The following is a 26,651-nucleotide window of genomic DNA, read 5'->3' as shown; positions in this document are numbered from 1 at the left end:
GCACACTTCCTAATTTATCCATTCTGCTAACTCAGGAGTTCTAGGCTCCGGAAGTGGCATCACACTTGTGCCCAGAGCCACATGCCCAATCTCAGGCTGCCCGCCTCAGCGTGTACCAGGCCCACCCCGCACCAGCACACTTGGGAGGCCGGGCGCGGTTTCGAAAGACGGCGCCTCACGTGGCTGCCGCAATGCGAATGGCCTTCCTCGTCCATGCCTCCAGCCACCGTCCCTGTCCGCACCCACAGGAAGCTCCTCGCTCCCCTCCATCACTGCCCCCACCCCCCACAACCCACAGGCATCCACAATGTGGAAGGTGTGGCCGTGGATTGGATGGGAGACAACCTCTACTGGACAGACGATGGGCCCAAGAAGACCATCAGCGTGGCCAGGCTGGAGAAGGCCGCTCAGACCCGCAAGACCCTGATCGAGGGCAAGATGACGCACCCCAGGGCCATCGTGGTGGACCCCCTCAATGGGTGAGTCCTCCAGGGCTGCCTCAGAGAACGACCAGGGCAGGCAATGTCCGTGCCTCTGGACCATGGAGAATGGTCCAGCGCGCCCTGCCTTTAGATCAGAACGCAGGGTCCTCCCAGGACCCACATGGCCTGCAGCGTCTCATCTCTCGAGATTCCAGTGCCCTGGGCCACCCTTTGTTCCTCAGACAGGCGCTCCCAGGGCTTCCCGCCTCAGAGCTTGGTACTTGGAGCTCCTCTGCCCTGAACTTCGCTTCCATATATTTGTAGGTCTGGCTCCTGCTTGGAATTCAGGCCTCCCCTCAAATGCCCCCTCTGCAGGGAAGCCCTCCCTGACTGCCCTCTGTAACGGACATCCCCCTGCTGCCCAGCCTGTTCTGGGCCATCACCCTGTCTTTCATGGCCTTTGTCACTTGCAGGCATGACCCTGTTGGCTGTTCTTTGTCCGCCTTCCCTGTGGGTGGGTTCAGCCCCATGGGCGACATGGTCTCAGTAAGCCCTCGATGAGCGTCTGTTGTTGGGTGGAGGCATTGTGAGGTCTGGGGATAGCAGCGTGGGAGGACCCTGCAACGAGGCGCTGCGATGGGCTGAGGTCACATGGTTGGCGCATGACTGAGGTCACACTGCTGCCCCTCTGCACCCCACAGGTGGATGTACTGGACAGACTGGGAAGAGGACCCCAAGGACAGCAGGCGGGGGCGGTTGGAGAGGGCCTGGATGGACGGCTCCCACCGGGATGTCTTTGTTACCTCCAAGACGGTGCTGTGGCCCAATGGGCTGAGCCTGGACATCCCCGCTGGGCGCCTCTACTGGGTGGACGCCTTCTACGACCGCATTGAGACCATCCTGCTCAACGGCACGGATAGGAAGGTGGGTTGGCGGGGGTTGGGGTTGGGGGACTTGAGCGGCTCATTCCCGGCACGAGGGAGTGTCTCACTGTGTGTGGAGCCATTGCTCTTGGGGCTCCAGCTGGCTGAACAGGCCCTCGACAGACACAGGGCCCGGGCCTCGCCCAGGTACCCCCGGAGGCCCCCAGATCCTCAGGAGCATTCCCTCCATCCCCAGATTGTGTATGAGGGTCCTGAACTGAACCACGCCTTTGGCCTGTGTCACCATGGCAACTACCTCTTCTGGACCGAGTACCGCAGTGGCAGCGTCTACCGTCTGGATCGGGGCGCAGGGGGCACCGCCCCCTCCGTGACTCTCCTCCGCAGCGAGCGGCCCCCCATCTTTGAGATCCGCATGTATGATGCTCAGCAGCAGCAAGGTACACCCCCACTCCCACCCCTGGGACTGGGGCTGCAGGCAGGGTGGGGCCTGGCCTCCCCTGCAACCCAACGGGACTCGAGTGGCCCCGCATCTATGACGACCCTTCATCAGCATGCCCGTCTTCCCCCGTCTCTCTCCCTTTCTGTCCTCCGTTCATATCTCCTTCCCTTCCCCTCACCTCTCTGCGGCCCCTCCCTCAGGGGGAACCAACAAATGCCGGGTGAACAACGGCGGCTGCAGCAGCCTGTGCCTGGCCACCCCCGGGAGCCGCCAGTGTGCCTGCGCGGAGGATCAAGTGCTGGACACAGATGGCGTCACTTGCCTAGGTAGGAGGGGCTCAGGGGGAGGAGGCCATGGGTGGGCAGGAGACACCCCAGGGTCCCAGCCAGAGGCTGACGGGTGAAGCAGGCCCTGCGATGGACGGGCATGAGAGAAGGCTGGGCCTGGAGGACCTATGAAAGCATGGAGGGTAGAGGGAGTGAGCAAGGACAGGACAGGGCGGCCATCCAGGGTGGAGACAGTCCCCACCTCTCTTCGTGTTGCGGTGCTGCAGCAATATCGGAAGTGGGAGAAGAGCCCCGCCCCCCAGCCCACTAGTGAACACCCTGTTGCGAGGGCTGAGTGGTCGTTACGCACTGGGCTGCAGTGCACCAGGGCAGCAGTTCAAAACCACCAGCCCCTCCCTCCAAGGGAGAAAGACGGGCTTTCTGCTCCGGCTCACAGCAATGGCCTAGGCCCCCCACAGGGGCGGTTCCACCTTGCCCCAGGTCGTCCTGTGAGTCAGAAGCTACTCAAAGGCCGTGGGTTCTGGTGTGGGTGGTCATTCCCACACCAGCTCTTTCCTTAGATGCCCTGTGTAACCTCAGCATCTCCCACAGTCTCATTTAAAAAAACCAAAAAAAACCCACAAACATTTAAAAACAGTGCAGAAAAGTAGAACGTACAAATCACTGCAAACCCCACCGCGCCTAGACACAGTGTTCCTGCACAAACAACCAGCCGTTTGTCTCTTTGCAGACCCTGCCCTGGTACTAGCTTAGCTCGCTGTGCGTGTGGTGCCCGAGTGTATTAATAGTGGCGGGGGAGGGTGCCGGAGGATGTCACCCCTTTCGTGGAAAAACGAAACTGAGAAGAGAGTGGGGTTTCCCCATAGCCTTTTGTAGCCCCCTAGTATGTGGAAATCCAGGTGTAGCCCCTGCTCTTGGTTTGGGGAGCAGCCTTGCTGACCTCGGTCTGTGCGGCTCATCCTGCCTGGAAGAGACCAGGCCACACCGGCCATCCTGCCTCCTGCACGGGGGCACAGGTGGCATTTTGAAGACTGAAATAGAGTTCGTTTGATGAACGCTTGGGAGTCTACCCCACCCTCTCTCCGTGGGTGGGCACCTGGGTTGTTCCCGGCGTCTGTTCTAATCACACACAGACTGTGCTGGGTGCTGTCCCTGGCACTTCCTGGGCAGGAACTTCATTTACTTCCTGTGGCAACCCTGTCGGGAAGTCTTTCCATCACTTTACCGAGGAAAACGTGGAGGCCCAAAAGCAGCTCAGGGACTTGAACCCCGGAAGTCTGGCTCAGCGAGGGCTGCTTCCCTGCCCCCTGTGCCATTTTCCGGACTCATGGCTGCCCGTATCCTGGACGGATGGCTTCCTTAGAGTGCAGTCACGGAGCTCAAAGGGGGACAGTGGGGCCCCTAAGGGCGAGCGATGGAGGGCAGGCAGAGGGCTAGAACTTGGGGAGTGGTGAGGGCCAGGAGCTGGGGTCCAGGGTCCTGGAGGGCTCCTCTTCTGGGTGCTGAGAGCACTAAAAATTAGGGATGATATGGGAGTGGGTTACTTCGAGCCAAGTGCTTCAAACCATCCAGGAGCAAACGGAGAGCTTCCTATCTCAGGTGGCTTGATGTCAGCTCAGGATTTTCAGGGACCAGAAAGCCAAGTGGCCCACCGTGCCCCAGAGACTGCGTCCATCCTGTGGTGTTGCTGCCGTCACTGGCCCTCACAACGAGCACACAGGCTCCCTGTAAACACTTCGGGTCTCGTTTGGATTGCTGTGAGGAAAAGAAGAAAGGAAGGAAGTGGTCTGGAGGCTCGGGAAGAAGATGAAAGAAGATGAAGGCGAAAGAAGATGATTGGTCTGAAGGCCACGCTCTACCCTACTTGGCGTCCTGCTAGGAAAAGATGATTGAGGTGGCTGAAAAGGGAAGAGGAGGAGACTCCACAGGGAGCAGGGCCTGCCTGTCTGCCCGTGGGTTGGAAGGACGAAGGTTGGAAGGATGGATGGAGAGGGGCAGCCCCGAGCTGAAGCGCTTCCCAACACGATCACACAAAAACACAGAAAGTGGGAAAATGGGAAGTCCCTCTGTCCAAAGTCGGTGCAGGGGAAAACCAAGTGTTATTTGGACAGGAAAGAGCAAAGAAGGCGTGGGAACAGAGGGTGACTAGAGCCAGCTCTGTTGGAGCCGGCTCTGCAGAGAAACCACCGGGACATGAAGGAGTCACCAGGCCAAGGGGCTTACACTGCCAGAAGGTGCGGTGCCTTCAACGCACCCAGAACTCACAGCCAGCTTTTGCCTACCAGCACTAGCAAGGACCCCCGTGCCCACTATTGCAGCGCCACCAGGCACATTCCCAAAGGTGCCACGAGACAAGGAGAAGAGGCGACTGTGGAAACAGGTCCAGGTTACCAGCGGCCCCGGGAATGCTGGAGGCCTGCACACTGCAGGCTTGCTGGTTCGTACAAGGATTTGTGAGGGCAATAAAGCTATCAGGAAAACCACCACTACCCCGTGTTGGAGTCCCAGCCCACAGTGTACATGTCCTTAGTCAGCAAGAGGACGCGTTACGTTACAAGAAAAGCAGAACATTCAAATGGCCCAATGGTTCAACAGCAGCAGCAGCAGCGATGGCGAGTGGCCGGGCCCGCAGTGGGAGGTTGGTATCAGCTGAGACCGGAGCCCCAGTGGCTCAGTGGTGAGCTCTCTTCTGCTGGCCCCAGGCCGCCTGGAGGAATGGCTGGTGGTCTTCGTCAGGGACCCAGCCCTGGGAGCCCTGGGGCAGTTGTGCTGTAGTCTCGAGGCCACTATGAATCAGAATAGGGGGAACAACAGCTGCAGCCAGTCTGCTAACGTCAACGTCAATGTCCGTCAATGTGGAGTGTGGAGACCCAGGGACTACGGGGCAGGCAGGCCTCTAAGGGGAAGTGCGGTGGGGAGGTGTCCTGGGCGGATGCTGCGGACCTAACTGTGCTGCTGCTGCCTGGCAGACAGGTTGCCACGGGCATGATGTTGGGGGACGGACCGGGTGCCTGCAGAGCACCGGGGCCCCTCTCTCATGCAGAGGGGATGCTTCTGTGAAAGAAAGAAGCCAGGCGTCAGGGTGGGTCCTTGGGGGTCACAGATACGTCTCCCAAGAACCAAGGGAGGCTCCAGAGAGGTCAGCTCGGTAACAACAATACGGGGTGATGGAGCCGTGTCCTGGCTCTGACTCCACCCCCCTCCCCATCCTCTGTGGTGCCCACAGCGAACCCGTCCTACGTGCCCCCGCCCCAGTGCCAGCCGGGTGAGTTCGCCTGCGCCAACAGCCGCTGCATCCAGGAGCGCTGGAAGTGCGACGGGGACAATGACTGCTTGGACAACAGTGACGAGGCCCCTGCCCTCTGCCGTAAGTCGCCCCCCCCCCCGCCCCATGACACACCGGGCAGGGGGCCCGACCGCGCTCTCCTTGACCTAGACCCGCCCCTCCTCAGATCAGCACACCTGCCCTTCAGACCGGTTCAAGTGCGAGAACAACCGGTGCATCCCCAACCGCTGGCTGTGTGACGGGGACAACGACTGCGGGAGCAGTGAGGATGAATCCAACGCCACCTGCTCAGGTAGCCACCCAGGCAGGCGGGCGGGCAGGGAGGGGGTCCCAGGAGCATGGGGAGGAGAGAGGGAGAGAGAGCAAGCTCAGGGCACCAAGGGCGAAGGGGAGCTGAGGAACATCGAGAAGGGCCAGTCCCAGGCCTGGACTCACAGTGAGGGTGTGGAAAGACAGCTCTCCTGGCTCCAGGACAGATAGACCCCTCAGGACCAATAATGAGAGTAGTGATGCCAGGAGGGGAAGGGGAAGGTGGGGGGAGACAGAAGGAACCAATCACAATGATCTACATATAACCCCCTCCCAGGGGCACAGACAACAGAAAAGTGGGTGAAGGGAGACGGCAGACAGTGTAAGGTATGAAAACAATAATACAGAGGGAGGATGGGGAAGGGAGGGAAAATGAGCACATACCAAGGGCTCAAGTACAGAGGAAATGTTTTCTAATGATGATGACAACATATGTACAAATGTGCTTTACACAATGAATGGATGTATGGATTGTGGTAAGAGCTGTAAGGGCACCCAGTAAAACGATTTATTTTAAGTACAAATAAAATGTTTACCAAAAAAGGGGGGCGCCTCTCCTTGGAGGCTCTCTGGTGAGGGAGAATAGAGGCCACCCACCAGACAGGCAGAGAGGAACAAGCAAGGGAGAGGAGGACACAGAACCACGAATCTCTGAGAATCACAGCCTGGCTGCCCCTCCGTCCCCAGCTCGCACCTGCCCACCCAACCAGTTTTCCTGCGCCAGCGGCCGCTGCATCCCTATCTCCTGGACATGTGACCTGGACGATGACTGCGGGGACCGCTCCGATGAGTCTGCCTCATGTGGTAAGAGTCTGCCTCATGTGGTGGGCGGCAGGAAGACCAGGCTGGAGGGGGAACCTGTGGGAACACACCCAGGCAACAGGGTTGCCGGAAAGGCCCCTGCAGCATTACCTGCTTGGGTAGCTCTTTCAGCTCCCAGAGCCTCTGTAAGGTTCCCCTGCAAAGGGGGCGAGGGCCGCGGCCAGCTCACAGTCTGGATAGGCGGCCTCAGTGGGATAGTCAGGAGAAGCCCCAAGCCCGCTCTGTGGTTTGGTGACCAGCAGCTTGACATCGGGATGCTAACGGATGGGTGTGCATGCACCAGGGTCCAGGCGGAGCCCGGCTCCCCGCATGCTGCCCGGTGTGGTCCTGACAGCTCCTTTCTTTCGCCCCCAACAGCCTATCCCACCTGCTTCCCGCTGACTCAGTTCACGTGCAACAACGGCAGGTGTATCAACATCAACTGGCGGTGTGACAATGGTGAGAACCTGCCTGAGTGTGAAGACAGCCAGAAGCTGTCTCCAGGCCCTGGTGGGAGGGAGGCTGTGGAGCCCAGCTATGCCCCCCCGCCACCTCACCGCACGTACAGTGAAGCCTCTATGTTGCCTGAGAGAGAAGAAGAGGAGCCAGACATGCCCTGGGGGAGCTCAGATGGACTGAAGGGAGTCCAGCGGCCCTTCCCACCTGGCCATGCTCGTCTGCCATCCCTGCAGGGCCCCAGAGCAGGGGCAGGTGGGCTGGGAGAGTTGGGGCAGAGCAGAGTGAGACTGGGCCCACAGCCCCACCTCCTAGAGTCCCCAAGAAGGGGCCCACCTAGCAGCCAGCAGGGACCAGATGCTGGCAGCCCCACACGGGGGTCGCTGCGCTTGCAAGCGTGTGGGCCAGTGGTTTCCAAGTGCCGTCCTGAACTGGATCTGGTGTTGTGTTGTCATGTGTTGTGGCCGTGGTCCGAGCCACGGCTGGAGGGTGAGAGGATGCTGTGGGCCAGCACCACGGTGTCCCACTGTCCCTGCCTTGTCTGCGTGCCAATGGTCGCCCCGGCGGTTTCTGTGTTTCAGAGAAGGATTGTGGGGACGGCTCTGACGAACAGACCTGTCCTGAGCCTGCCGGTCAGTGCATAGAAGCACATGCACCATCACCCAGAGCCCAGGCTGCCCCGCCCACCTGCGAGGAGCAGAGAGGGGGGCCAGGGAGGGAGAAAGCAGTGGGTGGGAGAATGTGCAGAAGGAAGATGGCAGATAGGCAGGATGAGGAGACCAGGATGCCGGGAGGAAGCATCCGTTCATTCAGGGAAGAAGCACAGTCTGTTGGGGAGAGGTCAGGTGTACCCCACGGAGACAGCTGAGCACAGCCTTAGCGGGTATCCCATCAGTGATGGGGCACCAATGGGTGGCCCCAGCCCAAGTCCAGAAAGCAGTCCGCTTCAGACCCAGTTAGTCCAGAAGTAGCCCTGGCCTCCCCAGCTGCCGGCCCAGCCTCTCAGGGCTCAGGCAGTAGGAGCAGACAGCCCCCAGAGCCCCAGTGCAGGGTGACCCAGAGAAAAGAGGCCCTCACTGTGGCTTCCCCTCTGACACTAGAGAGAGGTCCCTGCCTTGCCCAGAAGCCAGCTCACCCCTGCTCCCACCCCTGCCTAGACAGGGAAAGCAATGTTTCCTGGGTGCCAGCTCCCTGGCCTCTGCAGACTGACTCAGGGAGGGTCCCCTGGAAGCCCCCTGGCCCCGTCTCCCCCATCCGCCCCATGGGCCATGGTGCATGTTGCAGTCTATGCAGTTTCTGTGTCTTTTCTGTTTGTTATTTTCTCAGCGGGGGTTTGGGGTGGAGATGGGCAGTCCGTGTGGGGGCCCTAAGCTAAGCCAGGGTCACAGGCCACTCAGCTGAGCCGCCTCCCCCTCCCCTCTGCTTCTCCCTGCCCTTCAGACAACGACTGCGGGGACAACAGCGACGAGGCCGGCTGCAGCCACTCCTGCTCGAACACCCAGTTCAAGTGTAACAGCGGGCGCTGCATCCCCGAGCACTGGACCTGCGACGGGGACAACGACTGCGGGGACTACAGCGACGAGACGCACGCCAACTGCACCAACCAGGGTGGGCGCTCGGGCCAGGGGTCCCCATCTGGGAACCAGAGGAACGGACGCAGTGGTAGCTGCCCTGCTTCCAGAGGCCGCAGTCCTGTGGGAGGGGGGGTTGCCAACAATCACAGCCCCGCGCGGTCAGGGTGGTGGGCTCTGTGGCCTTGGGCTCCAGCTCCAGCTTCGCAGCTGGCTATGTGGGCGGCCACGAGCATGCACCTTCAGCTTCAGGAGCCTCTGTGAGTGTCACCTGCAGAGGGGGGTGAGGACAGCAGCCAGCTCATCGCCTTCGTGGGGCCTCAGTGAGCCCGCCTGGGTTTGGTGACCAGCAGCCTGAGAGCAGGATGCTAGCAGGTGGTGAGCGTGAGCCGAGGCCCAAGCCCCCAGGTCTGAGCACGGAGGAGGGTGGGGCCAGCCAGGGGACCAGTGGGGGCTGAGTCACTCAGCACAGACCCTGTCTGGGGGACGTTTGGTTTCTCAGCTCTGGCCGCTTGTCACCAAGGAGGACTGCAGACCCAGGGGTGGCTGGCTAAAAGTGGGGTCAGCAGTGCAGATCCTTTGATGAATTCTATCCATGTTTAGACACCGACAGCTGATTTTAAAATGATGAAAACGGCAGCCTAACATCTTTCTGTGGGCCTCGTTTGACCTAGAGGTCACCCGTTTACCCTTTCTGCCCTTTGGAATTGAGGTGCACAGTGTGTGCGTGGGGGGGGGGTGCGGAATAGCATGCAGCACTCACTGTGAGCCCAGCCCCAGAGGGAGGTCGCTGAGGCTCAGCAAACAGTGACAGTGGCCCTGCCGAGGCCCACTCTGAGCAGGGACTGGTGATGGTGCCTGTGTGCCGTGCAGTGTGGTGGGAAGAACTTCCCGCCCTTCCCCTCCCTTCGGGGCAAACCTGGGCACCTCCATTCCTCCTCCAGGAGTGGGGAGAGCTACGGGAGGGACCTGCAGAGGGAGCAGGGAGCAACTGTTAACTGTGGCCAGGAGCCGGAGCGTTCTGGGACATTCAGGAAGAGAGATGGGCTTTAAGCTGGGCCCGATGAGGGATTAGACCAGGTACTCGGGCAGGAGCGAGGGTCCTCAGACTGATAGCTACTTGAGAAGGTGGCCGAGCAGGCCTGCAGGCGGATTGGAGGATGGTCTCATGTGGGAACAGTCGGGGGCTAGGGTCCTGGAAGGTGGGGGTAAGGACCCAAGTGGCAGTTTCGGCAAAGACACTCTGGGATTGGAGGCCAGCAGGCATTGGGATGTAGGGGATGCTTTGGGAAGATAGGAGCCCAGAGGCAGGAAAGTCAGGAGGCATTGGATGAGGGTAGAGCATGCCTAGGAAGATTAAACCCAAACCCACTGCCAAGTCCACATCAACTCGTGGTAACCTTGCTTGTCCCTAAGCCTGTGAACCTTCGCAGGGCAGACGGCCTCATCTTTCTCATAGGGAGTGGCTGGGGTGTCTGAGCCAGCAACCTCAGGGATAGCACAGCATGTCTCGCCCACTGGGGTGACACCCAGGCTCCTAGGCAGGTCACGTGGAGCAGCTTACTGAGTCAGGCACTCACCAGAAAGGACGGGGAGGTCACGGCCTGAGGCCTTCCCAGACCTCTTATCTGAGTATTAACACCACCTCCCCACAGCCTTTTCCTGGCTTTTCTCAGTAGCATTTGTCAGCACCTACAAGTATATTCAGGATCTGCTATCTTTATTATTATTATTAAAAATAATTTTATTGGCGTGCTTACAGCTTTTATAACAACCCACACATCAATTGTATCGAGCGTATTTGTACATAAGTTGTCATCATCATTTTCTAAACATTTACTATCTATTGAGTCCTTGATATAAGTTTCTCTTCCGCCCCAATCCTCTTGACTCCTTGATAAATTATAAATCATCATTATTTTCATATCTTACACCAACCACTGTCTCCCTTCCCCCACAGTGTCTGTTGTCCGTCCCCCTGGTGGGGGATGTGTGGTTCTGTGTTGATCATCGTGATCAGTTCCCCCTTCCTTCCATCCTCTTCCCACTGGAAGGAGCCCTGTCAGCACAGTGGCTGTATCATTGAGCTGCTAACCTCATTGTCAGCAGTTCGAAACCAGCAGATGCTCCCAGGGAGAAAGATGAGACTTCCTACTCCCGTAAAGAGTTACCTACCATCCAGGAAGTCCACAGGGGCAGTTTTACCCTGTCCCTATAGGGCCACTCTGAGACAAAATAGATTTGGTGGCACTGAGTGACCCCACTAGAATCAAGGTGGAGACTTGGTCTTAGTCACTGCTGGCCTCTGGAATAGTCCCCGGTGCACGGGGCTCAACCAGTGCTTGTGTTTCTTAGGAGGTGAAAGGATGCTGGATGGCGACGGGGCAGGCAAGCTCTGGCCTAGCTTGTTATTTAGCAGGGAGGAGTTCCCGTGTGAAACCGAACAGGGAGGCTGAGTGAAAGGATCCCGGGGTCCTTGAAGGGGTACCAGCCCCGACTAGCACAGGCAGCCCCCATCGAACCCGCTCTCTTCCATACCGGAGCTGCAGATCAAGGATGGCAGCACAAAGCCATAGGGCGGCCCTGCCCAGCAGGACTGGTGTTACACTGTATTGTGTAGAGTCTTATACTGTAGGACTGGTGCTGCCCTGAGACACGCACCGAAACACCATTCTAGCTGCATTATTATGGAAGGAAGCCCAGGTGGCGTGGTTTGTGAACTGCAAGGTTAGCGGTTCGAAACCGCCAGCCTTCTCTGTGAGAGTGACAGTCTGGGAAACCCACAGGGGCAGTTCTACTCTGTCCTGTAGGGTCGCTGTGAGTCAGCATCCACTTGATGACAGTCGATGATGATGATGTTAAAGATGCTGTAGTGTCTCTGGAGGTGGTTTGTTTCCGGCACAGAAAGGCATGCGGTATATTATATACAAATTGACGGCAGATGAAAACCATACCTAACTGCGCCAGCGTCAGTGCAAAGGCCGCTGCAAATGACAGACTTGGGGGTGGGACCCTGCTGCCAGGTGCCTCCAGGGGTGGCAGCAGGCTTCAACTGCTCGCCCCTGCCTCAGTCAGAGACAGGCTGTGTGCCGCTTGGGCGAGATGAGCTGATGTCTCCCTGTCGCCTGCAGCCACCAGGCCGCCCGGCGGCTGCCACGCGGATGAGTTCCAGTGCCGCCTGGACGGGCTGTGCATCCCCCTGCGGTGGCGCTGTGACGGGGACACTGACTGCATGGACTCCAGTGACGAGAAGAGCTGCGAGGGGGTCACCCACGTCTGCGACCCCAATGTCAAGTTTGGCTGCAAGGACTCTGGTAAAAAGGAGGACAGGGCAGGAAGCTGACCAGGGAGGGAATGCTGCAGGCGGTCAGAGGGGACACCGTGGGAGGCAGCCAGCAGCGCAGAGCACATCTGTGTCTAGGGTGCATGGGCTGGGCACCGAGAAGGGGCCAGGGCCGTCCCGGCAGACCCTGGGAACCCAACCCTCACCAGAGCTGAGCTGCAGCCCCTCCTGCAGACTCCTGCCTACGCTGTTTACCTCTGTGAATGTGACGGCATCAGGGCCCGAGGTGCTAGCGGACCCCCCAGGCCGTGCAGTCGGGGCGAGCTCAAGAAGCCTGCTGGGGGTGGGGAGGAAGGTGGGGGGAGCTCCCTGCCCAGGCCGGGCCTCTCATACCGCGCTCGTCCGTCCCTCCTCCCTCAGCGCGCTGCATCAGCAAAGCGTGGGTGTGTGACGGTGACAGCGACTGCGAGGATAACTCGGACGAGGAGAACTGCGAGTCCCTGGCCTGCAGGCCGCCCTCACACCCCTGTGCCAACAACACCTCGGTCTGCCTGCCCCCTGACAAGCTATGCGACGGCAAGGACGACTGCGAGGACAGCTCGGACGAGGGCGAGCTCTGCGGTGAGGCCCCCGGGGGCGGGAGCTGGGCAGGCCGGGAAGCAGCACCCAGGACAGTGACCGCCAGGATGCCCTGGTCTAGACACCGTGCTGGGCAGCACCCGGCAGGGCAGCCCCTTTACCCTCTGGAGAGGACGAAGGCTCAGAGAGGTGAAACAGCCGGTCCAAAGTCACACCACTCCCGAAGCACCGGAGGCACATACCCTTACCCCGACTCAGACCACAGAGCAGTGATGGGGTGGCTCCCGAGATGGGGGCACCGGGCTGGGTGTCGATGCAGTTGGGGCTGTCTTCCCGGAGGAGGCGGGGACTTAACTGGGTTCCCAAGGATAGCAGAATGAGCAGCAGGGCAAGGCCTGGCAGTCAGGTGTGCCTTCAAGATCCACAGCAGCCAGGCTCATGGGGCTGCGGGGACCACGGGCGTGTCTTGGGGACACGGAGCGAGCCCAGGCAGCACATCAACAGGTCCCTTCGAAGGAGGGGAGACAGGCGGACTGGGACCGGCCTGGGAGAACCGCTGATAGGTCACCAGGCAGACTAGCAGATTCCAGGGTGTGTCTGAGAACACATTCCCCACCCCAGCCGGGCCTTGCTCCCAGCCCAATCAGAAGAGGTCCCAGGAGACTGGGCCCAGACCTGGGCCTATACCATGGGCCAAGCAGGGGGCAGGAAGTGGGGACCGAGGAGCGAGGCACCTTTGATCCAGGCGGTGCTCCTGGAGGGAGGGAAGGAGTGGTCCTACGGGGCAGGTGCTGGGACCCCAGTGCAAGAGCAGCAGTTCAAAACCACCAGCTGCTCCTCGGGTGCAAGACGAGGTTTCTACTCCTGTAAAGAGTTAACGCCTGGGAAACCCAAGGGCAGCGCCCTGCCGTCCTCTGGGGTCGCTGTGAGTCGGAATCACTTGATGGCAGTGCGTTTGGGTTTGTTTGTTGCTGTGTTCAGCTGGGGAGGGCAGGAAGCTTGGCAAAGAGTGGAGCTGAGGCTGAGGGCCAGGTGCCAGAGTTCTGACTCAGCTGCCCGCACCCGGGGTCCACCACCACTTCCTGGATCTTAAAGTCAGGCCTGTCTCTCCCCCCTCCCCGCCCCTCCAGACCAGTGCTCCCTGAATAACGGCGGCTGCAGTCACAACTGCTCGGTGGCACCTGGCGAAGGCATTGTGTGTTCATGCCCTCTGGGCATGGAGCTGAGCCCCGACAACCACACCTGCCAGATCCAGAGCTACTGTGCCAAGCACCTCAAGTGCAGCCAGAAGTGTGACCAGAGCAAGTTCAGTGTCAAGTGCTCCTGCTACGAGGGCTGGATTCTGGAGCCCGACGGGGAGAGCTGCCGCAGCCTGGGTGAGGTGCTGGGCTGGGCCTGGAGAGCTTGCCTGGACAGAGAACACGCAGGGGCATGGCAGGCCCCTGGCTGACCTGTCCCCCTCCTGTCCCCCACCCCAGACCCCTTCAAGCCCTTCATCATCTTCTCCAACCGCCATGAGATCCGCCGCATCGACCTCCACAAAGGGGACTACAGCGTCCTGGTGCCCGGTCTACGCAACACCATTGCCCTGGACTTCCACCTCAGCCAGAGTGCCCTCTACTGGACCGACGTGGTGGAGGACAAGATCTACCGCGGGAAGCTGCTGGACAATGGAGGTGACCGCCTGCCCGGGCCAGCACCCACAGACCGGGGTGGGGAGACCAGGCACTCAGCGACCGGCCCAGTCCCTGCAGCCTCCCCCACACCGACCTCTCGTTAATTGGGTTAGATTTTGCTGTGGGTCTCCGAGCCTGGCGCCCCATAATTATCGTCAGCAGAGCTGCCAGCCTGATAATTAACCAGATGATCAGCCTCTCCTAGGAGCAGCCTGGCACTCTGCTCCCCAAACCTTACGTCTGACTGCCGGCTTGAAAGGAAGCACCACTGTGGGAGGGGGGGTGTACCCAGACCTGCTCTCCTGCCCCAAAGCAGGCTGCCCTGTCACAGACTGCTCAGTTCATCACGTATCTATCTGAGCACCTCCTGTATACACTGAGGGTGCGGAGGGGAGGGGCAGCCATGATCAAAAGAGGCCCAAAGGGGCATAGGTTCCCGTGGGGCGACATCGGGTTGTAGCAGAGAGAAAGGAGACGTGGAATGTGACGGGGGGGTGGGGGGGGTAGGAAGGGCCATCAGTCAGGACAGGGAACAGAGTGAGGAAGGCAGGGGCCACAGGGTGAGGCTCCCTTAGCCAACAGGCCAGGCAGACCTCGCTGCCGTTTAACTCACAGGGCAGAGATTCACACGGACAGAAGGACACTCTGGAGTGACTTCTAGAAAGCTCTGCCCTCCTTAGAGTGGTCTAGATATGTGCCCCTCGACCCTGGCCTCTTTTCTCTATGGGTCTGTCAGCCCTTCAGAGAGCCGAAAGCCAACCAGGCAGTGCCTTGCCTCCTCAGCTTCTGGACGAGGGACCGGGGAGGCCAGGCCAGAACAAAGGCGATCTGGGGCACATGAGAGACACCAGCAGGGGTGCTGGGGTTGACAGTAGGTCATCAAGGGCCTGAGATCATAGCACGCCCATTCCACCTCAGCCCAGCACTGTAACCTCCCACCCTCCTCTCCCCGCCAGCCCTGACCAGCTTTGAGGTGGTGATTCAGTACGGGCTAGCCACACCTGAGGGCCTGGCTGTGGACTGGATTGCGGGCAACATCTACTGGGTGGAGAGTAACCTGGACCAAATTGAGGTGGCCAAGCTGGATGGGACCCTTCGGACCACCCTGCTGGCTGGTGACATTGAGCACCCAAGGGCGATTGCGCTGGACCCCAGGGATGGGTGAGTGATGCTCCCAGTAGCCCACTTGGCCTGGCCACTGTCTCCTTCAGGGTTGTCCACCCACCTCCTGCCCCTTGCCCGGGCTCCTCCCCTAGACCTTCCCCAGCTCCCCAACATGGCCCTCCTGACACCCCCATCCCCACCCCCCCCAGGATCCTGTTTTGGACAGATTGGGATGCCAGCCTGCCCCGCATCGAGGCTGCCTCCATGAGCGGGGCCGGGCGCCGCACCATCCATCGGGAGACTGGTTCGGGGGGCTGGCCCAATGGGCTCACCGTGGACTACCTGGAGAAGCGCATCCTCTGGATCGATGCTAGGTCAGCCCCCCCGCTCCCAGGGCCCTGCCAGGGCAGGGGTGGCCAAAGGCTCAGGGGGAGAGGGGCATCCCAGGAAGAGTTGGGTGGAAGCAGGCGAAAGCAGAGCTGTTGCCTGAGCTCACCGAAGTTGGAGAGTCGGCGAGGGCCCCAGTGCCCTCTGATCTCCAGTCAGAGGTATGGGACTGTGTCTGCCCCAGGGTAGGAAAGGCTCTCTTGGGTCGTCTCTCTAGAAGGGTGCCAACTGCTTCCAGTGCTGGGCGTTGGGGTCTATGACCAGCTGGGTTCTCCCAGGCAATCTGGCCTACAGGGTCGAGTAGGGGGGCAGGCTTGGCCGTGCTGAGGCTGGGAGAGCTGGGGGCCAGGTCCAGCGCCGCCCTCACCCCGGGCGAGGTGCTCACAGGTTGCATGCCCAGGCCGCCCCCTCACTCTGCCCGACCACGCTCCCAGGTCAGATGCCATTTACTCGGCGTGTTACGACGGCTCCGGCCACATGGAGGTGCTCCGGGGACACGAGTTCCTGTCACACCCGTTTGCAGTGACGCTGTACGGGGGGGAGGTGTACTGGACAGACTGGCGGACAAACACTCTGGCCAAGGCCAACAAGTGGACCGGCCACAACGTCACCGTGGTGCAGAGGACCAACACCCAGCCCTTCGACCTGCAAGTGTACCACCCCTCCCGGCAGCCCATGGGTAAGGGGCCCCTGGGGTGCACAGGCTGGTGAGGGCGGGGTGCTAGCAGCACAGGGTGCTGGGACAGGTGGGGACAGGGTGGTGGGCCCCATGAGAAAGGTCACTGAGTAGTCACGGGATGCCTTGCTCTCTGCCCCCTCCCTGGTGCCCAGCTCCCAATCCCTGTGAGGCCAATGGGGGCCGGGGCCCCTGCTCCCACCTGTGTCTCATCAACTACAACCGGACCGTGTCCTGTGCCTGTCCCCACCTCATGAAGCTGCACAAGGACAACAGGACCTGCTACGGTAGGGAGGCTGCCCGACCTGCAGCCAAGGGGGGGGTGCCGAGACTGGGGATGGTGGGGACCAGGCTATGGGGTGAGGGGGTCCCGGGTTCCCAGCTGAAACTGCAGGTAGCCAGGATCCAGATGGAGGTGGTCATGTATAAGGTGGGGACTTCTTGATGGCCAGGGGTTGGCGACAAACAGAACCAGGAGGAGGGAGCCGTAATCTGGGTGGGTGGCAAACACAGAGACAGGGAACTGCCCCCGTGACCTGCGCTGTGCCCCACAGAGTTTAAGAAGTTCCTGCTGTACGCGCGTCAGATGGAGATCCGGGGCGTGGACCTGGACGCCCCATACTACAACTACATCATCTCCTTCACCGTGCCCGACATTGACAACGTCACCGTGCTCGACTACGACGCGCGCGAGCAGCGTGTGTACTGGTCCGACGTGCGCACGCAGGCCATCAAGAGAGCCTTCATCAACGGCACTGGGGTGGAGACGGTCGTCTCGGCAGGTCTGGCCCCACACTAGTGCTCAGGCCTGCCGCTCCTCCCCAAAGCCTTTGGCCTCACAGGACCCCTGATCTTTTATTCTCACAGGGTTCCCCCACAAATAGGGCTGGGCTTCCACCCCTAGACTCCCAGCTTCTGAGCCATGAGTAGGGGACCTTTCTTCTGCCAAGGGCCATTTAGATACATGTCACATCACTTTCGTGCCTTACAACCGTGTGAGCCCTCAGATAACAGCTTGCTACATTTGGTCAAATAGCTAATTAATGCACCCCAGTGTGCCAGCTGGTACCGCTTCTCTTTAGTGATGTTAGCTGGTAATGATCATTTCACGGGCCTTATAGACTCTCGGGCCAGATGTTCCCCACCCCTGCTCTGAGCCAGATAGCACCCAACCACCCGGCTCCCCCTTGTGCCCCCCAGACTTGCCAAATGCCCACGGGCTGGCCGTGGACTGGGTGTCACGCAACCTGTTCTGGACGAGCTACGACACCAACAAGAAGCAGATCAACGTGGCCCGGCTGGACGGGTCCTTCAAGAACGCCGTGGTCCAGGGCCTGGAGCAGCCCCACAGCCTGGTGGTGCACCCCCTGCGCGGGTCAGTTGGGTCGGGCAGGGCTCGTGACGGGGAGGAGAAGGCTGTGGGCTGAGGGAGAAGAGGACTCTGACCCTCCCCCGCCCCCAGGAAGCTCTACTGGACCGACGGTGATAACATCAGCATGGCCAACATGGACGGCAGCAACCGCACCCTGCTCTTCAGTGGCCAGAAGGGCCCTGTGGGTACGAGAGTGCCCCCCGCCTGCCCTGCAGCCATTCCCGGGCTCTGAGACCACGTGGTCAGGCTCCCACCCCCAGATCTGTCCAGCGCCCCTAGCAGTGACTCCCCCTCTTCCAGGCCTGGCAATCGACTTCCCCGAAAGCAAGCTCTACTGGGTCAGCGCCGGCAACCACACGATCAACCGCTGTAACCTGGACGGCAGTGAGCTGGAGATCCTGGATGCCATGCGCAGCCAGCTGGGCAAGGCCACCGCCCTGGCCATCATGGGTGAGGGCCGCTGGGTGGGGCAGCAGGGGGCAGACCTGTTGGTGGGGGGACCTGCCCAAGAGCCTCATCCTCTCCCGCCTCCCCAGGGGACAAGCTGTGGTGGGCGGATCAGGTGTCGGAGAAGATGGGTACATGCAACAAGGCAGACGGCTCGGGCGCCGTGGTCCTGAGGAACAGCACCACCCTGGTGATGCACATGAAGGTCTACGACGAGAGCACCCAGCTGGGTGAGCAGCCGGGGGACCAAGGATCAGGGGGCGGAGGGGGTGGCGTGGAGCAAGCCCAGAAAGAAGTGGACCTGACCCATCCCTCTCCTGCCCGCCCACCCAGACCACGAGGGCACCAACCCCTGCAGCATCAGCAACGGCGACTGCTCCCAGCTCTGCCTGCCCACGTCTGAGACGACCCGCTCCTGCATGTGCACGGCCGGCTACAGCCTCCGAAGTGGCCAGCAGGCCTGTGAGGGTACGTGCCCCCTGACCCTCCCTCTGCCCGCCCATTGCTTCACGCCTCGTGGGTGGGCCTCCACTGAACCAGGGCTGCCGGGGGGGGGGGGGGGGGGGGCAGGGCCAGTCTTGTGCTTGCCCTCCAGAGCTCTGCAGCCTCAAGCAGATGGGCCGACCTGAGGGAGGCCCTGTGCCCCGCAGGCGGGGAGGGGTGGGTGGTGAGGTGCTTAAGCACCAGGGGCCCTGGGAGTGACTCTGGAGTGACTAAGCAGCAGGCAGACTTATCCAGCCCAGGAGGAGGTCTGGCAAGGCAGTGGTTAAACACTGGCTACTAATCAAAAGGGCTGGAGCATTGAACCCACCAGCCAGTCTGCTTCCGGAGAGGTCTACAGCCTTGGAACGCCCTAGGGGCTATCCTACTCCGGCCTGTAGGGTCTCTGCCAGCCCACCATGGAGTGGACTTGACAGCAGTGGGCTTGAGTTGCCGGCAGACAGGCTGGCTGGGCCAGCCCCATGCAAGAGGCGTGTTGTGGACTGGGTCTTATAGGCGATGTGGGATTCGGATGTGTGGCTCCCAGACAGGTGACTTGCAAGGCCAGGGGAGTGGCGATAGCAGGGGTGGGGAAGGGGCAGGTTGCACCCTCTCAGCAGTGACTGGAGAGGGCTTCCGGGGACACCCAGAGGACAGAGGAGAAGCTTCCATCTTTACGGGAACTGACAGCCATTGGGACCACTGCCCTTGCTCAATGTACAGCCTACCGCAGAGAAGGGGTGAAACTCAGTGGCCTTTCCTGAGAACTAGCTGGCTGATTTACCAGCTGGTCCCAGGGCAGCAGAGCCCCCGGAGGTGGAGGGCGCAAACAGGCCTGAGAGGCTCCTTCAGAGAGGGCACCGTCTCTGAGCTCTGCACCAGGCAGAAGCCCGTCCGTCCTGGGCTGAGTGTAGGTAGGGGCTGCAGAAGGAAGCCCTGGGTCTGGCAAGGTTGGACGCGGAACTTCTCAGCGCAAACTTCTCATGGGTGCCGGGGGTGGGTGGGTCTTCACAGAGCCTGAGCAGCCCATGTGGAAGGGGCAAAGGGGGGGAAAGGGCCAGGTTCCTGGAAGGACTGGGAGAGCGAGCTGGGGGGAGGGTGGGGGTTAGGTGTTGGAGAGAGTGTGGCACAGACCCAACAATGGGCACCACGACCTCCTGCTCTGGGAGTCATCCCGTCCGTCCGTTCGTCCCACAGCGGTGCAGACTCTGCCCACAGACTTCCCTGCCTGGCTCTGGGGTGCCGGGACTGTGCGCTGACCAGGGCTGAAGGGCCAGGCCACTAGAGATTGCTGCCTTTGCTGTCCTCTAGTGGCAGCTTCTGGTCTTGCAGGGGTTCCCCAGTGTGCCCGCGGCTTCCCCTCTTGGGCGGGGACTTCCCTGGGGAAGAAATCGGGGAAGACCCTGAAAGAGCAGTTTGAGGGTAGCAGAAGCAGAGCTAAATGAGTGTCTTTGTGCTTCAGGTGTGGGCTCCTTCCTCCTGTACTCCGTGCACGAGGGCATCCGGGGAATTCCTCTGGATCCCAACGACAAGTCAGACGCCCTGGTCCCAGTCTCGGGCACCTCTCTGGCCGTGGGCATCGACTTCCATGCAGGTGAGCCATCTGGGGCGGGAGGGAGTGGGACACGAGAGGGTGTGGGGGTGGGTGCTCTGAGGTCCACAAGAGGCTGCTGGCTTGTGGGGGTGTGGAGACACCACGGACCCATCCCCCACCCCATCTCCGCTTTCGGACACCCTACACCACCCAACCACCCAGCAACCCAAGCTCATGGGTACCTGTGGACATCCCCAAGTCTGTCCCCACCCCCACCGCCTCTAGAAAATGATACCATCTACTGGGTGGACATGGGCTTAAGCACCATCAGCCGGGCCAAACGGGACCAGACGTGGCGCGAGGATGTGGTGACCAATGGCATCGGCCGCGTGGAGGGCATCGCAGTGGACTGGATTGCAGGTAGGCAAGAGGGTGTGGTCTCGGGAGGAGGGTGCTGAGGAAAAGGGCGCATCAGGAGCTAATGGCAGAGCCCTAGGAGTGCCAGGCTGAGAAGGGACCAAGGGCACTGTCCGTCCCACCTCCTCAGCTGGTCACTCCCTCCTCAGGCAACATCTACTGGACAGACCAGGGATTTGACGTCATCGAGGTCGCCCGGCTCAATGGCTCTTTCCGATATGTGGTCATCTCCCAGGGTCTGGACAAACCCCGGGCCATTACTGTCCACCCGGAGAAGGGGTGAGGAGCTGGCCAGGCTGGCCACAACCCAGGCACTGGGCCACAGCCTACCCGGGAGGCTCTCCCCTGTCCAGGAGAGGCCCCTGGGAGGTGGCAAAGCCCAGCTCAATCCTGTCCATCCTTGGCTGCCGCTCAGGGGGGTAGAAAGGGCGGCCCTTCCCGGGAGGCTCTGCCCAGGAGGCCTGGAGCCTGAGCCACCTGCCCCCACCTCCCCAGGTATTTGTTCTGGACTGAGTGGGGCCAGTATCCACGCATCGAACGGTCTCGACTAGACGGCACAGAGCGCGTGGTACTGGTCAACGTCAGCATCAGCTGGCCAAATGGCATCTCTGTGGACTATGAGGTGTGGACACAGACCCAGCCCTGAGTGTCCCTTCCCCCGGAAGCCCCCTTTGCTTGGACCCCGCCCCTTGAGAGTGGACAGGCTGAGACCAGGGGGAGTCATGGACCTCCTGACCTTGACCCTGCTACCCAGAGATGACAGGGCCTCACTCAGGCAGAGAGCATGAGGAAGAGAGCAGAGGGAGGGAGTGGGGAAGGCTTGGCGGAGGGCTCTGGGCACAGGTCGGCATGTCCCCAGTCACTGGGACCTTGGGTGCGTGGCCTGTCGCTGAGGCGGTGCACTGGCTGGCAGGACGGGAAGCTGTACTGGTGCGACGCCCGGACAGACAAGATTGAGCGGATGGACCTGGAGACAGGTGCAAACCGCGAGGTGGTCCTGGCCAGCAACAACATGGACATGTTCTCGGTGTCAGTGTTCGAGGAGTTCATCTACTGGAGCGACAGGTGAGGCTTCCGACAGCCGCAGCCGGTGCGCGCCCTGCCGGGGCCCCTCCTGCCGGCTGGCTCTCACAGGCACCCTCCCTCACCCAGGACGCACGCCAATGGCTCCATCAAGCGAGGCAGCAAAGACAACGCCACGGACTCCGTGCCCCTGCGGACGGGCATCGGCGTCCAGCTCAAGGACATCAAAGTCTTCAACCGGGACCGGCAGAAAGGTGCAACCCAGGGCTGGGCGTTCAGGGGACTCTTGGCGTGCTCTCTCCCCAGGGCCCCAAGAGAGAGAGGCTGTGAGAGACGCTAGGCCCACAAAGACCTGGGCGTGGGGAGGAGAGGCTGGGGGACTCTGGGCTGTCCACGGGGTGTTGCTTGTCTGAAGTGGGGATTCCGGGGCGCCTCGAGGAGAGGGGGCAGGGCTTTGGCTTCCCGGTCACCTCCTCTTTCCCCGCCGCCCCTCTAGGCACCAACGTGTGTGCCGTGGCCAATGGTGGGTGCCAGCAGCTGTGCTTGTACCGGGGCGGCGGGCGGCGGGCCTGCGCCTGCGCGCACGGGATGCTGGCCGAGGACGGCGCCTCGTGCCGCGAGTACGCCGGCTACCTGCTCTACTCAGAGCGCACCATCCTCAAGAGCATCCACCTGTCGGACGAGCGCAACCTCAACGCGCCTGTGCAGCCCTTCGAGGACCCTGAGCACATGAAGAACGTCATCGCCCTGGCCTTCGACTACCGCGCGGGCACCTCCCCGGGCACGCCCAACCGCATCTTCTTCAGCGACATCCACTTTGGGAACATCCAGCAGATCAATGATGATGGCTCGGGGAGGACCACCATCGTGGATAGTGAGCACCGGCTCCCTGAGCTGGGGGGGGCGGGGGCGGGGCGCACGGGGGCCCCCAGCCTGGGGTTGAGGTCCACCTGCGACCGCACCCTTCCTCGGTGTCTCCATGTGGAGTGGGAGTCGGCCTCCCCCTCCTTCCAGGGGGAGAGGGGGAGGCAAACTGCTCTGCGCAAAAAAGACACGGCTGTCTGCCGGGTGGGGGGCTGCTGGGCCCTGGGATGGACTCACCATGGGTTTGGTTTCCAGTGTTTGGGCTCCCTCGTCCGTCGTTCTGCCTCTCAGCCCACACAGCACATATCCGGGTTATAAACTCAGGCTGCAGACAAGGCTGGGGTTCAAACCCAGATGTGGGGATGGCTGTCACGTATATGCCCCGCCTGGCCCCCTGCCTCCCTCCACCCCATCCCCGTAGGGACAGGCGAGTCCAGGAGTCTCTCGAGGACCTAGCTCAGCACAGGGCATGCAGAGTGTGCACCGTCACCCACGGGACAGCCTGGCAGCTCTGCCTGGTGGCACACAACAGCCAAGCACTGGTCTGCTAGCCCCCAAGGCTGCCAGCTTAAACCCGCCCCGCTGCTCTGTGGGGGAGCCCACAGCCTGTTCTAAAGAGGCCGCCAGGAGCCCCGGGGAGCAGGCCAACTGCACCTTGCTAGGTCGCTGTGAGACTGAGCCCACTCGGCACCCCTCAACAGTTGCCCCCTCCCTCTCTTGCTGCCCACGGATTCAGTCACCCAGTTCAGGGAGACACACACACACACACACACACACACGCACCAAGTCTTTTTCTCTTGACCTACTGTCCAGCTGGGGGCGCTCACTGTGCATGTAGTTCCATATCCCAAGCTTACGATGGCTTCCGTTAAACCATCCAGTGGAGGGTCTCCAAGCAGGCTGTTCCCCAGAACCACCCCAAGGGGATTCAACTTGCCGAAATCTAGTTCCCATGCAGCTTGGCAGAACTCTACTCCTGTGACCAGCGCGGAAAGCCAGACCTGCCTGGGTGGGGGAGATGGGCCTCGGTGATTTGGTGGGGTACAGAGATGACTGAAGGGGTCACAGCCCTCCCCCAACACATTCTAAGTCTCACTGCCCCTTCCCAGCCTGCTGCGAGAGTACTGGGGAGCAGGCGTCAACACTGCTTCGGCTGCCCCCTCAGCCCCGACACCCTGCCCTCCTGACCCACTGCCACCCCTGTCCCCCCTCAGACGTGGGCTCTGTGGAAGGGCTGGCGTACCACCGTGCCTGGGACACCCTCTACTGGACGAGTTACACCACGTCCACCATCACCCGCCACACCGTGGACCAGACCCGCCCAGGGGCCTTCGAGCGGGAGACGGTGATCACCATGTCTGGGGACGACCACCCTCGGGCCTTCGTGCTGGATGAGTGCCAGAAGTGAGCAGCGGGCCCTGGTGGGGACACAGATGCGGGCCAAGTGGACCCAGGGTGGGTGGCGGGAGCAATGCATGAGGAGTTGGAAGGGGGCACAGCAGACAGACCCAGGCCCAGGGTGGATGGGTAGGAGAGGCAGGCTCTCATTAGGGCCCTGGCCCTTCTGTGCTGTGTGACCTCTCTGAGCATCAGTCCCCTCAGCTAGGTGAGAGTAATGCTACTTGGTGCCTAAGGATGCCCCACCTATGTGGAAATGGGCATGTGCACCACAGGACCTCTGGCTCAAGAAGCCTTGGGCACACCATTGTGTGGAAGGTGTGGCTGATCCCAGCCCTGTCCCCAGGCGGGGGAGGCAGATCCCACTCATGGGAAGCTGGGTGCTGGAGCAGGGTGGTGATCAGGAGGGAAACCAGCCCTGGCTCTGGGTGACCAAGCTGGGCAACGGCAGTCCAGTAAACGATCCCTTACCCACCCACCCCCCCGCCCATTGCAAATGGCTCCCACCAGGGCACAAGCCAGGAAGAGCTGGGGGGTGCTTGCCAGGTGGGTGCTACTGACTCTCCCATACACACAACCGGTGCCTGCTATGTCCTCCCTCTGGCTGAAGCCGCCCTGCCCCCTCGGTGGGGGTGGGAAGCCACCCACCCCTTCGCAGTCCTGACCCACATGTGAACAAAACTCCTTTCCCCTGGATTCAGCAGCACTTGGAATGTTTTCAAAAAGCTCTACTAGGAAACAGAGACAAACAAAACCCAAGGGCAACCACATAGAAACGGTGAGTGTGCCGAGCCCAGATGCCGCCCAGGGGTAACTCGAGCCCAGCCCGGCGCAGCTGACCCAGCACAAGAGCTCTCTGTTCTCCCACTGCCGGCCATGACCCACCACGGGGGGCCTCGCCTGCCTCACTCCCACCCCCATCCTGGACACACCGGATATATTCGTGGCTCAGAAACCCCTCACGCCTGCCCCCAGCTTCCTTTCCTCTGGACCGGGCAGTCATGGGGCCTGTGTCTGTGAAAGAAAGAGCCAGGCTGCCTGGGAGAATGCGTCCCTGGCCAGAGGAGCTGTATGAACGTAGACCAGGGAGCCACAGTAGAGGGTCTCCTTGACCTCTGTCCAGACCCATCTGAGAATCTCTGGGGTTGAGGGACCAGGGGTCTGAGGGCCGAAGGCACCAGACAGCGTAGTGCCTGGACCTCCCTGGTCCTCCCATCTCAGAGGGGAAGGGCTCTCCTGAGACCAGAACTGGGGTGCAAGCTCCAGTAGAATCTGTGTCCCCCCCCCAGACTGAGGCCACACACGCTCACCGGGTGACTTGGGAAAGAACCAGGCTCACTGCACAGGGAGGGCAGAGAAGAGTGAAAAACAGAACAGAGGAGGCTCACCCAGCGTTTACCCTCCTCTGAGGCAGGTGGTGGTCATAGCCCCACTTCACAGAGGAGGGAGCTGGGGCACAGCAGGGTAACCTGCCGAAGGCTGGCGAGTGTGGGGAAGCAGAGGGGCAAGTTTGGAGGCCAGAGCCTGACTCCGTTCCACCATCTCAGGACACGGATGGGTGTGTCACCCACAGGCTCACGTGCACTGTGCACTCACCGTGTGCATGGCAGCCCAGCCCTGCCTGGGCACCAGGCTGTGTTCACCTCGACAGACTCCGAGGTGGGCTGCAGTCTTGGTGCCTGGCTTCCATCCCAGCTGACCCCTGGGTTTGACATGGGTGCCCAGCGGATTCCCTGACTTAAACCCCGGGCCCCTGGGCCCTCTCCTCCCCCAGTCTGATGTTCTGGACCAACTGGAATGAGCAGCACCCCAGCATCATGCGGGCGGCCCTGTCAGGAGCCAACGTCCTGACGCTCATCGAGAAGGACATCCGCACACCCAACGGCCTGGCCATTGACCACCGGGCCGAGAAGCTCTACTTCTCCGACGCCACCCTGGACAAGATCGAGCGCTGCGAGTACGACGGCTCCCACCGCTACGTGAGTCTTCGAGGGGCCAGGCGGTGGGAGGGCAGCGGAGGGCCGGCCAGGCACAGAGGAGCCCAAAGCGGGCAGCATGGTGTCGGGGGGGCGGGGGGAGCCGGGCGAGGCCTGGCTCTTCCACTAAGCTGTGCCGCCTCGGGCAGCCCCCACCTGCCCTTAGGAGGAAGATGGTGAGAGTCCACTGGGAGACACCCCTCCCCCCTGGAGCATGCCAGGTGAGAGGCCCAAGCAGCCCCAGTGACGGTGCTGTCCGTGTCCGCAGGTGATCCTGAAGTCGGAGCCCGTCCACCCATTCGGGCTGGCCGTGTACGGGGAGCACATCTTCTGGACCGACTGGGTACGGCGTGCGGTGCAGCGAGCCAACAAGTATGTAGGCAGCCACATGAAGCTGCTCAGAGTGGACATCCCCCAGCAGCCCATGGGCATCATCGCCGTGGCCAACGACACCAACAGCTGTGAGTGCAGCCGCCTGTGCGTGCCGGCCCATGCCCAGGGCTCCCGGGTGCAGGCACAGTGTCCACCTGTGGCTCAAGGCCTCCGCCTGCCAAGCTTGCTCAGGAGCAGCAGGTCTTCCTTCCTTCCTCCGGCACAGCCGCCACCATCGGTCATCACAGCGCCTGGCCGTGATGCTAAATGGGTGGCTAGGAAGAAAGGCCTAGCGGTCTACTTCTGAAACGCAGCCGAGCGCTCTACAGAGCACAGCGGTCGGTCCCATTGTGTGTGGGTCGCCCTGCACCGAGGGGCAACTCGTTGGCAGATAATAACAGTGCCCATTGATAGTGTCATGCCCCCAAAACACCAGTGCCCTCACACAGGGACTTGGATACCCCAGGCCCTTCTCCTGTGAAGCCTGCCCCCCCCCCACACACTCAAATACATGAGTCCTAGTGTCCCCCACCTAGGGCCACCCACTCACACCCAAGGCTCTGCCCATCCCACCCTTAGGTGTGACCACACAGACCTGCCAACTCGCA

At 61.3% G+C, this 26,651-nt stretch overlaps 1 protein-coding gene across 1 annotated transcript in view; it reads left to right on the top strand.

Annotated features, from left to right (window-relative positions):
* Nucleotides 1–26,651, top strand: part of LRP1 (LDL receptor related protein 1) — a 72,651-nt gene that overhangs the window by 29,547 nt on the left and 16,453 nt on the right. The window contains exons 12-44 of the mRNA XM_075551436.1: nt 299–479; nt 1,124–1,346; nt 1,542–1,743; nt 1,946–2,071; nt 5,259–5,399; nt 5,485–5,610; nt 6,315–6,431; nt 6,807–6,887; nt 8,325–8,492; nt 11,587–11,769; nt 12,159–12,359; nt 13,448–13,693; nt 13,796–13,993; nt 14,950–15,154; nt 15,307–15,471; nt 15,919–16,163; nt 16,316–16,447; nt 16,715–16,942; nt 17,361–17,535; nt 17,623–17,717; nt 17,833–17,982; nt 18,069–18,209; nt 18,313–18,447; nt 19,922–20,053; nt 20,279–20,413; nt 20,560–20,689; nt 20,906–21,032; nt 21,324–21,475; nt 21,563–21,687; nt 21,930–22,307; nt 23,512–23,701; nt 25,470–25,674; nt 25,940–26,132. Of these exons, the coding sequence (XP_075407551.1) occupies nt 299–479; nt 1,124–1,346; nt 1,542–1,743; nt 1,946–2,071; nt 5,259–5,399; nt 5,485–5,610; nt 6,315–6,431; nt 6,807–6,887; nt 8,325–8,492; nt 11,587–11,769; nt 12,159–12,359; nt 13,448–13,693; nt 13,796–13,993; nt 14,950–15,154; nt 15,307–15,471; nt 15,919–16,163; nt 16,316–16,447; nt 16,715–16,942; nt 17,361–17,535; nt 17,623–17,717; nt 17,833–17,982; nt 18,069–18,209; nt 18,313–18,447; nt 19,922–20,053; nt 20,279–20,413; nt 20,560–20,689; nt 20,906–21,032; nt 21,324–21,475; nt 21,563–21,687; nt 21,930–22,307; nt 23,512–23,701; nt 25,470–25,674; nt 25,940–26,132 (5,631 nt within the window). The remainder of the gene's footprint in view (nt 1–298; nt 480–1,123; nt 1,347–1,541; nt 1,744–1,945; nt 2,072–5,258; nt 5,400–5,484; nt 5,611–6,314; nt 6,432–6,806; nt 6,888–8,324; nt 8,493–11,586; nt 11,770–12,158; nt 12,360–13,447; nt 13,694–13,795; nt 13,994–14,949; nt 15,155–15,306; nt 15,472–15,918; nt 16,164–16,315; nt 16,448–16,714; nt 16,943–17,360; nt 17,536–17,622; nt 17,718–17,832; nt 17,983–18,068; nt 18,210–18,312; nt 18,448–19,921; nt 20,054–20,278; nt 20,414–20,559; nt 20,690–20,905; nt 21,033–21,323; nt 21,476–21,562; nt 21,688–21,929; nt 22,308–23,511; nt 23,702–25,469; nt 25,675–25,939; nt 26,133–26,651) is intronic.

This window comes from Tenrec ecaudatus, chromosome 6, assembly GCF_050624435.1.
Source record: "Tenrec ecaudatus isolate mTenEca1 chromosome 6, mTenEca1.hap1, whole genome shotgun sequence".
Lineage (NCBI taxonomy): Eukaryota > Metazoa > Chordata > Mammalia > Afrosoricida > Tenrecidae > Tenrec > Tenrec ecaudatus.
Note: the sequence above shows the minus strand (reverse complement) of the source record. Positions and strands in the feature narration are given on the sequence as shown.